A 12039-nucleotide genomic window follows, 5' to 3' on the forward strand; every position below is an offset into this window, starting at 1 on the left:
ACTCAAAGTCTGCTGATTTAAATGTCAATCACATCTTAAAAATATCTTCACAGCAACATCTAGACTTGTGTTTGATCAATAACTGGGTATCGTGGCCTAGCTATGTTCATAAAATTAACCACCACACTTACATTAGGCAAAGATTTCTAAGATTCTTAAAAAGCGTGAATCATAAAAATAATTCATAAATTGGACTTCATCAAAATAAAAAACTTCTGTTTCTAAAAGGAAGTGTTAAAAAAATGAAAATAAAAGTCACAGGCTGGAACCTGTATCTGGAATACGTAAAACTCTTTTACAACTCAGTACTTAAAGAATAAAAATAAAAATATGGGCAAAAGATTGGAACATATACTTCATTACAAGAGATTTGGATAGCAAACAAGGACAAGAAACAATCATTTAAGTCAGTCATTAGGGAAGTACTAATTAAAAGCCCAATGAGATACCATTCACCATACACCTAGTAGAAATGGCTAAAAACAAAAACAAAACTAAAAATTTAACAATACCAAGTGCCGGCAACAATGAGCAGCAACTGGTACTCTCACATTTTGCAAATGAGAATGCAAAATGGATCAGGCACGTCAGAAAAAAATATTTGCCAGTTTCCTATCAAATTAAAATCTACACCTGCCATGTGAAATCACACTTATTATTCCAAAAGAAATGCAGACAAATATCCAAACAAAAATCTGAACACAAATGTTTATAGCAGCATTATTCGTAATTGCCCCACACTGAAAACAACCGAAATGTCCATCAACTGCTGAATGGATAAACAAACTGGTACATCCATACAATAGAATACAACTCGGTAGTTAAAAGGAACTAACCGCTGATGCGTGTTAACGACGTGGATGAATTTCAAATGTATTTTGTAAAGTGAAAAAAAAAAGCGCAATACCAAAGATTACAGACTGTATGATCCCATTTATATGACATTCTGGAAAAGGCAATAAAATAGGGGCAGAAACAAGACCAGTGGTGCCAGAGACTGGGAGTAGAGGGAGGGAACTGAAAGGGATAGAAATTCTTCATATATTGATTGTGGTACTGGTTACACACTGTATGTATCTGTCAAAACACAAATGACTGTATACCTATTAACAAAGAAATCTATGATATGTAAATTATACCTTAGTAAACCTAATTTAAAAATATTGTTTGTGAAAGCCAAAAAGATGAAAAAAAATTATATTAAGATAAAACTTAGCCGAGGAAGAAAACTAGAAATAGGTGTTCAAAAAAAGAAAGGATGTAAAATTTCAAATTGTAAAAGAAGAATTTGTCACATCATTTTAAAAGCTTGTTCACATATTTTTGAAAGAAAAATGATAAGTATCAAATCACTATAGTATTTAGATTCTACTGGATACATTTAAAAGTGATATAAGTTATATTTTTAAATGTCAATATTTATAATTCTCTGGAAGTCATATGCTTTGCAACCATTTAAACTTACTTTGAGAAGTTTTAGCTACCAATGTAAAAATGCACAAGGAAGTACACAGTTTTTAAGAATGCTTTTAGGAAACTACAAAGACCATTGCCCTAGCACACAGCTCCCCAAACTCTGCCACAGATACTTTACAGGCGTGGCAGAGTATTGAGCCCCAGAGTTTCTTGGTCAGGGGGGCAGTTTGCTTTCAGCCTAAAGGAACTTCTCTGTTTACCAACATGTGCTTTATAAACACTCTCATTGTCTATGGCTGAAATAAGGTGAAAAAAAATTGTAAAGCACTGTCCTCAAGAAATTCTTACACATATGTACAAACATAAAGTACAAGAAAACATTGCAGCAGCAATTGAAATAGTGAATAACAGAAAACAACTTAAACGTTCATCCACAGGCAACTAGATAAATAAAATGTAGAATTATCTTTCGATGCGATTTTACATAGCAATGAAAACTGAGAGCTAAATGACGATTCTCAAAAACTATTAAATTAGGTGGGAAAAAAATCAAGGTTCTGGTTATGAACAATACGATACCAAGTATAGAACACTTAAACATGCAAAACAAAATATTACATTGTTTATGAATAAATATCTGTGCAATCATATTAAAACATGCACAAGATTGATAAATACCAAAACATAGGTCATCATGGTTCTCTCCAGAGAAGAGAGGGTTAAGGAATCAGAGAAGGATACATAGGTGTTTTCAACGCTGCAGGTAATGTTTTAATTCTTTAAAAAACCAAAGTAAATATGGCAAATGTTAAGACAGAATAAAGCTAGGTAGTTGAAATGCGAGCATTACATTATATTACTATCCACACTTTTCTGTGTTTACAATATTTCCAATGGACACAGAAAGATGGAAGTATGTATTTGGTATCTTGAAATTTGGCAGGAGTCCTGGTTTATTGTAGATTTGATGGTTTATCGCAGATACACAATCCTCAGAGCCCAACGAATCAGAAGACTTAATCAAGCCTAGACATTAAATATACACATTATTAACTTTTTAGTTATTGCAACCTAAACCCAAGGTCAGTCTGGATATCCTCTTCAAGATTTAAGGAACCCAATGAACATTTGATTTGACAAAGATCATATCTAACGTAAATAACTTCTTTTTCTGGTAGTCTTTAATAAATTAATTCACTGAGTGATTCAACAAGAACTAAATGACCAGATGCTTTGTGCTCGCTCACCTGAACACCCAGAAGTAAGCAAGATAGAACAGACGTCAATGCTCTCATGGAGCTTTAGAGTTAGTTAAGTGTGAGAAATGGGCAATGAATAAACTAAGACAAAAGATCATGTCCGAGATTGGTAAGTGCTGCGAATGATATAAAACTGGGTACTAAAGATTTACTGTTGGGGGAGGGGAGATGCGATGAACTCACATTGGATAGGAAAGGCCTCTTTGATGATGCAATGTTTAAACAGGGAACCAAAAATGCAGAGACCAAGAATAGAAGATAGCAAATGTCTCAGACAACTAGATGTTCCGGACCCCTTAAGCATAATGATTAGATATAAGCTTTCCAAGCCTATAGAAATGCAAGGACATTTTTCATCAGGCAGTAGTTTGAAAGTTTTACAATTCTTTTTTTTTTTTTTTTAAAGTAAACTAAAAATAACTTGTTTCCTAGTCATGAACACTTAAATAAGTATCATACCTAAGTCATAAAGCATGTCTTCTTATATGGTATTTAAATAAAAGCAGTATTATGGTATTATACTGAAATAAAATAATGCTGAAAATAAAATAACAAAGACTTGTTAAGATATTTACTGAATGACACTGGCCAAAATCAATCTTTTTCTAACATATGTACCATCTATTAAGAAAAGACAACAGATTGTAAATATATTCTTGGGAACAGGTGTTATGGAATGAAGCAAGCAAGCTTAGGCAGGGATCAAAACAGGTGACTATGAACAGTAAAATAATATTAGAGTAAGACATTAAACATCTGTATCATATTTCAGCACATGTGTTAATACTCAAACTTTTCTCGAAGCTATAATGTATTTTCCTGGGAATGAACACAGTAAATGGTTGATCTCTCCATTTCAATCAGGAAAAAAAAAAAAAAATCTAAAGTACACCAGCAGAGAGGCAAGCTCTACCAGCTATATTAGTTATCATCTATATCCCAGATGGCCATCCAGGGGCACTTAAAGACCATTTCCTACGTCACTGTCCAATACACTGAGGCAGACAATATGGCTAACGTAATGAGGAGAGTTACAAGGGAGGAAATAAAACAGAAAATGCTGTCCTGTCTTTGTTTGTAAACCATGGTCCTGTGATACCCTCTGTGTTTGCAGTTCTAATTGCTCTATCTTAGAAGAGACCAAAAGAAGTTTCAGAAAAAATAGTGGAACTAAATTGTGGTCAAAGACCAGACAAGCCTTCTTGTAGGAAGATGGAAATAAACAATTCAGCTCCTCTAATCCAGAAACAGACAGGCTGGGAAAAGCCTGTGAGATCAGGAAAGGTTTGCATACAAAAATTAGAATGATTTTCCAAACTTGAAAATTATGAGCTATGAAACAACACTCAAGATTAGAAGAGGTTATATGAAGACAATTTCTTTTAATCACACTTCTATGGTAACGTATGAAAACATCCTATCCAAGAGGTGGGAAAAAATGAAAAAAAAAATATCAATAAAGCATTTGATAAATCATGGATTCTGAAGCCTGAGTTTGAATCTTGATTTACTATTAATTAGCTGTGCAATCTTGGACAAGTTTCTTAACCCCTCTGTGTCTCAGTTTGTCATTTATGAAATGATTATTGTGAGGATGAAATAAATAAAAAACAGTTCTTGCCATATAGTAAGTGCTTTAAAAACTTTAGCCATAATTCCATGTGTGGAAAAGAATCCACACCACAGCCCTGACAGCCATCCTGCTCACAAGGATGGTCCTTGGCTGGCATCTGAGAACTTGGTTTTCTGGAAGTTTCCCACTATTAACTCATAAGAATGGATCATTGTGCCTAAGACTGTGTAACATGATTTATGTGGCACCCCTGCTTCCCTTCTGGGAGTTTGGACTTTTGCTACGTGCCAGCAGAGACTGCCTACATGATCACACCACAAAAACCCTGGGCACCGAGTCTCTATTGAGCTTCCAGAGCTGGCAAGATCTCACATGGGTTGTCATAACTTGCCGCTGGAGGGATTAAGCACATCCCGTGTGACCTCCCCCACAGAGGGTCCCTGGAAGCTAGCACTGACTTCCCCGGGCCTGCGCCCCAGGAGCCTTTCCTTCTGCTAATTTTGCTTCGTTTCCTTTCACTATAACAAATCGCAGCCTTAAGTCCAATCATATGCTGAGTCCTTCCAGCAAATCGTCAAACCTGGTCATGGTCCCGGGGACACGACGACTCTTACACTGAAATATACTAATTTCATACTAGGTATAAATATAGTAACAGTGCATTTAAATAAATCTTGAAGTTCAAGAAAAGTGATTTTTAAATATAAGACCTCGATGAAAACAGAAAGCATTGTATTGTTGCTTCTCATAAATAACAGATGAAATAAAAAAGTTGAGATTCAATGGCATGTTCATTAAATTATATCACTATTTCCTGATAATATGCTTTTAAGGTGCATGAAAATAAATATTTAAATGATATTCAAGAGAAGAACAGTAAGTGGTTAGAAATACTTAGGCATGTCCTTCAAATAGCAATAGAAAATACAGCACAACCAAAATGCCAGAATCACTAAACTTTAGAAACGCATCACTAATTTTACATATTTTCCACATCGCTTACAAATGAGTGATTAGTCTTTACCAACACTTAATAAATCCAATGTTCTGCCCAATAAATCAATATCTGGAAAAAAGAGTTTAGAAAGAAAAGTTTGAGAGAAAAAATATTTAATAATTCATGTGAGTTTCTGTTTGGGGATGGTCAGATCGATTCCTCCACTGGGGACAAAAATGCTGGATAAGACACTAAAACAAAGCTACCTAAAAGCACTGAGTTAAAAAGATAGTGGGGCCAGACCATATTCTCGGGGTAGGGCAAACCCCAAGAGGTGAGACACTAACTGTTAGTGGGAAGTCGGCCACTTTTGCCCCGAGGGTGAGCGTCCATGTCTGCACTGGCGCATCAGTTGGTGGCTTCATAGGAGAAGGAGCCAGGAGTCAACATTCGGGGCTTGTCCAACACAGACCAGTGGGTGTGCAAACTAATACAAACGATTTAGAAATGTTATTTGGCGCTATCTAAGTAAACACTTGCATACATTATAAGCCAAGAATTCCACTCCTAAGTACATATCTATGAGAAAACACTTGTACACGTGTACCAGGAGTCACGATAAAAGACTGTTCATACAGTATTATCAGTAATAGCAAAAACAAATGGAATTGGGAAGAATAAAAACTAAATGCCCATCAACAGAATAATTTACGGTAACGTCATATAGTGAAATGTTATATACATTTAAAATGAGTAAATTATAATTATATACAAAACAGAGATAAATATGAGAAACATTGATTGAAAAAAAGTAAGTCACAAAAGACTACATACATTTGACACTCAATTTTATAGTTTTAAAATGAGAAAGGTGAAACGTTAGGGAAATACACAGGCGTGTGTGTGTGTTTGCATGTACTTGTGTGCGTATGTTTGCATGCATGTATGCACATATTTTTAAAGCAAGGAAACAATAATCACTGACTTCTGAATAGTGGTTCCTAAAGGAGAAAAGCAGGAAGACAGGATAGAGGAGCACGTGGGTACATGTGAGTTAATGGTGGTATTTTAATTCTTGGATTAAATGTACTCATTGTAATGTTAAACACACTAATAAATAAATGATAGCTATGCATGAAAAAATTCTATTTAAAAACTTAACTGCACACATTTACAAATTTACATCTTGCTACAATCTGATTCAAACTATTGCAGTATAGTTTTAATTTATGTAAACTGTTAATATGCCATTTTGGAATAATTTACCATAACATTTAACTTATTTATATAACCTGTTAGAAAGACTAGCATGTAAACACCAGTTGAAAATAAGGAAGGAAAATAGTATACATTACTACCATAAAGGTAATTTAAGGAAATATTGTAAATAGTTCCTTCAGTACTAAGAAACTAAAAAGATGCCAGCGACAAAAAGCCAAATGCACTGAGACCTGTCAGTCAAGGATATCTAGTTGTAAAATACACACCGTGATAAAAACAGAGGATGAAGCTATGCTTCTGTAATCCGTTTGCTATAGATCGAATGTTTGTGTTCCCTCAAAATTCATGTATTGAAATCTAACCCCCCAAATGATGGCATTTGGAAGGTGGAATCTTTGCAAGTTGCTTAGGTCACAAGAATGGATTATAAGGATTAGTGCCCTTATAAAAGGGACCCACAGAGCTCCCTGGTGTCTTCCACTATGCAAGGATACATCAAGAAGACAGCTGTCTGTGAACCAGGAAGCGGGTCCTCACCAGACATCTAGTCTGTCAGCACCTAGACCTTGGACTTCCCAGCCTCCAGGACTGTGAGAAATAAATTTCTGCTTCTTAAGCCACGGGGTCTATGGTACTTTGTTACGGCAGCCTGAATGGTCTAAGATGCCATTACCATGGAGAGCACACTGTGACAAGGCCGAGACCTGAATCCTAATCTTGATCTGTGCCGCCCATGTGTTTGACCTTGGGCAGGTCATTTAACCTCACATGTGTCACATGCGTAAAGTAAGAGACTGTACCAATTGCTCTTTAAGGATAGTCTTACTGGTGAAAGTCTATGACTCTGTAAGAAACTGTTCGTATCAAGAATTAGCAAAATCATTTAGTACTTAAGCCTTTCGATGATAATGTCCAGAAGCTCTGAGGAGAGAATGAAGTGGCAATACAACATTACCACGGAACTTGTTAAAATGAGAAAGTTTTATTAGACATAAAAGAGTTTCCAAGTGGTGGATAAATTTGCTTTTTGGTAGATCAGAGGTGTTTTGCAGTATAGCCTTTTCGTGCGACTGCACTGAAACCAAAACTCATAATTTAAGCATTATGGTTTAAACATTAAGCATTAAATTCTATAACGTCGAAGAATTTGAAAAGTAAAATAAATCTTGCAGAAATATTGTTCAAACTGCCTAGTCTAATACAGGAAAGAAAGATTAGCAATTATTCAAGGATAATATGAACATTCTAACAGGCAGAAAATCACAAGGTAGACCCTCTAATTACTATGCTCAAATGATCCTTCACATTCTCTACATAATTTTAGACTTCGGACATGTTGAAGAATCCTATACTTTCTCTTTTCTAAAGTTCTCTCTAAAACCTGTCGGGGGGGGGGCATATTTATAAAATGACATGATATTTCCAAATTATTTGTGTGTATTTCAGATATTTGTCGAGAGTTACCCTGTTTTAAAAAATGAAAAGATGTTTTGTGACTCATAAATGAGAAAGGACTAGTATCCAGAGTACATAAAGAACCCCTATAAACCAATATTAAAAAAAAAACAGAGAACTCAATATTTTTATGCAAGCCAATAATATGAGTAGGAAATTGACAGAACAGGTAACCCAAACGGCTAGCAGACATGACGCTGAACTTTACTAGTAATCAGGGAAATTAAAATGACAATAAGATACCATTTTATACCCAGCAGATTGGCAAAACCAAAAGAGTTTGACAGTAAGTGTTGAGAATACAGATGGAAAAGAATTCTAATGCACTGTAAGTGAGAATGTGAAAGACCACTTAGGAGGCAAGTCACGTTGCTACGTACTCAGCTACATACTCAGCTACGACCCTTCCATGCCACTCCTATGTACATGTGCCCTGCAGACTCTCTCCCATTTGTAGACAGGAATAGTCACTGCAGCACCATTTGCGATAACAATAAATGAGTCCATCAATAGGAGAATGATATATAAATTATGGGATACTTATATGATGGAAAAAAACTGTTCCAAGAAAAACTTCCCTTTCTCTGTCTATATTTCCTTGCAGAGGAACCTCTTCTGGAGTAATATTCCCAGCCTCTTGCCACCTCCTTACCCATTCCTCCTAGAAGCATGAGTTATATAATTAGTGCCCCCTCCTCCTTTTCTTCACAAGGGCCACCTGACTTTGGGGGGGCATATACAGTGCTCTGCTCCCCATATTACAAGGACAGCCTTCATGGGGGGAGTCCCAGGCTAACTACACAGCCTGTAACTAGAAGAATAAATCTATTTAACTCTGACTGTGTTTAGCAAGCCCACCCCTCCAATAGAGCCATCTCACAAATAAAGCTGATATTTTTATCCACTACTCTCTTACATGTCTATTTCTCAATTTATTCTAGACGGTTAAAAGAGAATGCTAGTTATTGTGCCCCCTTAAACCCCAAAAGAACATTATACACCAGGGAAAATAAAAGAAAGATATGCATATTAAGATGGACAAGTCTTAAAAATATGATAAGAGAATAAGCAATTTGCATGTATATGAGGTTTAAAAATATACAAAATAATACTATGTATTATCTAAAATACATAAACCTGTGTCACAAAATATAAAGATACACATGAATGATTTTAAAAATTCAGGATAGCAATTCTCTCTGGGGCAGAGGAAGGGAAAGGCAATCAGGCAGTGGTACCCAGGGGCTTGAACAGTGTTTGGAATGAATGTTTTGTTTCTTAATCTGGGAGGAACATATATGGATTTCTTCCCCCTGCCTTCAATATTTCATATATCTATACACACACGCGCGCGCACACACACATATGTACAGAAAAACAGCAGAGCTGCAAAAGCTATGCGAGCCATGTGTCCTGCCACACTCAGGCCCTGTCAGCTCTTTTCCAGAACCCCGGGAACAAGGCCAGTGGCAAGAGGCATTGGCTGTGCCTGGAGAGAGATACTAAATGTAGCGCTTGCTTCCACGGTTTTATTCTAAACGGGAGTAAAACCTATTAAACAATAGAATCAGGGAGAGTTAGGAAGAATAAAGCAAAACAGGCATCAAAAGAGTGGAATTACTAGCAGCAAATCAAAGAGAGGCTTCTAGAACTTACTTTTGCCAGGATGAAACCTAAACTATTGCCTTTTTTTAAATAACAAAATCTTTTTACTAATTATCTCTGAAGGAAGTTTCAATAAGTGCTCTTAGTAATGCATTTCAATGTCTTATAAATCATTTGAAAGTTTAATTCAGTGGAAATTTTAAGTCAGTATATTATGACGACATATGGTCTGAAAACACACAGAAAGGAGATAGTCTATGTCATTTCTTGATTCCCTCATCGAAATCGGACACCTTGCGTCATAACCATAATAATAGGACAGTCTACAAATCTGTGTTGCTTCATTCAAAAGAATATATATTTTTAAAGCTTTTGTGCATTTTATTAAATTGTTAATTTTTAACAACTTCCTTCCTCCAGAAGAGAGGTATTCAAATGATAAATCCTTTTTGGACTGATGCATACACAGGCCTCAAAATTATTTTTTCATGTCTTGTGTCTCCAATGAAGAGGAACAACTGAAGACTACCTACCATTACAAATCACTGACATTTAGATATTTGGTCCTTAATACCATTTTGCAATATATAACCAAAGGATGAATAAGATGTTAGAAAAGGTAGCTGACCCCTGATTGAAATGATAGATAGAATCTAGGAAAGTCTCCAAAGTCTGTCACATTTTCTGCTGCATCCGTCTACAACAGCCCAGCGGACTCATCAGTTTCTTGGACCCAGCATGGGCTCAAGAAATATTTTTTGAACTGAATTTAACTGATAATTAAAATCAAACATGGAAAGATGGTGGGGATCCAAGAAAGGATACTACAACCCACTAACATGACTGTGTACTGGGAATGCTCAGAAAACCCACACATCTTGAGGATCCTAACGTCTGTCTTTAACCCTTCATCTTCCTGTTTACGATATCTGCAACCTTATAGAAGGTTACATAATTAATATTAACACAACATAAATATGGTATGAAATATATGACATAATATACAATATGTAATATGGGTGGCATCCATGACTAATGCATCGTCATGCCCCTGTTGACCTTTCCAATCTCACCTTAGCTCTTCCTCTCATTCACTGCAATTCACCTTCTGGTTTTCTTTTTCATTCCTCAATCCTGCCAAGCTTATACTCACACTAGAGCCTTTTCAACTGCTTTTCCTCTTTCTGGGTGGCTCTTCTCCCAGATGGCAGTCAGCTTCACATCATGTAGGTCTTATTCAAAGGTCACCTCTCAAAAATGCCTTCCCTAACCTCCCCTCCCATTCATTCTCTCATTTGTTCTGGTTTACTTTCCTTATAGCAGCTAATAATGCTATCTGAAGCTAACCTGTTCACGCACTTATTGCCTACCTTCTTACAACTGAACTTGAGCTCCTCGAGAGCAGGGACCTTGTTTACTTTGTTCATGGCTCTAGCCTCAGCATCCAGAAAGGTTCCAGCTACACAGTAGGTGCTCAGAAACCACTGAATGGATTAATAAATATATGCCTACTCGATGTCAAATTCCTCAATTGTAAGGCTTCTACAACTGTAAAAAAATGCATTCCCTATTTTAGCAAATTCAAAACCTTTCATACTGGGTTTACTTAAAAATGGGGGAGAGTAGAAGAAAATGGAATACTTATAACTTTTAGAGAGAGCTGATGTCACTGAGAAGATCACTGAAGTGAATGCTGTTATTTAATTTACATATTTTAATCACACTGATCTGATCCATTAAAAACTAAAAATAAATCCTTTCACTATTTTTACACTAGGCCCTAATTTAATTATATTCTGTTGCTAAAGCTATTTCATTATTTTTTCTATCCAAATTACCATGTACTTTTCCAGCAATGATATGAGCTATCTCAATATGTCACAGGTATTCTTGTATTCTGAGAAATAGTAAGAGGTGAAATGCAATATGAACATATTACTGAATAAAATGCCTATGAAATAGAATTCCTTCTCTCAGCCAGAAAAAGGAGACAGAACACATTAGGTCAGTCATTAGGAGTAAAAGCCCCACAAACAGAGCAATATCTGCGTTATGCGTGAATCTGACGCTCCTACATGTCTCCTAGAATTTGAATAACTCTATTTTACTGAATACACATATAAAGGAGAAAGCTCTCCCTTAAAAAACAAATTTGAGAATCATTCGAACACAATTTCACTGGCAATTTTCAAATCCAACTATCGTGATATATTTTGTCTAAGTTAGATGTAAAACTCCTCATTTCTCAAGCTGACCTGCTACGACTAATAGGTTTTAAAATGATGAACAACCCCAGAACCATAAAAAATATTCCACTTTTATAAAACCAAAGATCATTCTGAGATGAAGTTTCATTTTTAAAACTTCATGCATATGAAAACACACACACACACACACACACACACACACACACACACACACACACACACACACACTCTCACTCACTCACTCCTGGAAGACACTGTCATTTTCCATGAAAGAAAATGTTACCTGGATACAGCAGTGGCACAAAAGTGAAATATACACTGTCAAATAAAGGCTCTTTTGCTATTTGGCAAATATGGAGCTTGTTT

At 35.9% G+C, this 12039-nt stretch overlaps 1 protein-coding gene across 4 annotated transcripts in view; it reads right to left on the minus strand.

Annotated features, from left to right (window-relative positions):
• EFCAB11 (EF-hand calcium binding domain 11) overlaps positions 1-12039 on the minus strand; it is a 122465-nt gene that overhangs the window by 68673 nt on the left and 41753 nt on the right. Inside the window, exon 6 of one of the 4 annotated variants that reach the window (XM_015599619.2) lies at positions 695-2442. The exons of the other annotated variants lie outside the window; for them this stretch is intronic. Within the exon in view, the coding sequence (XP_015455105.1) occupies positions 2433-2442 (10 nt within the window). The 3' untranslated portion in view covers positions 695-2432. Of the gene's footprint in view, positions 1-694; positions 2443-12039 lie in introns of those variants that run through there. 4 annotated transcript variants of the gene reach the window in all.

Source organism: Pteropus alecto, unplaced genomic scaffold (genome assembly GCF_000325575.1).
Source record: "Pteropus alecto unplaced genomic scaffold, ASM32557v1 scaffold8, whole genome shotgun sequence".
Taxonomy (NCBI): domain Eukaryota; kingdom Metazoa; phylum Chordata; class Mammalia; order Chiroptera; family Pteropodidae; genus Pteropus; species Pteropus alecto.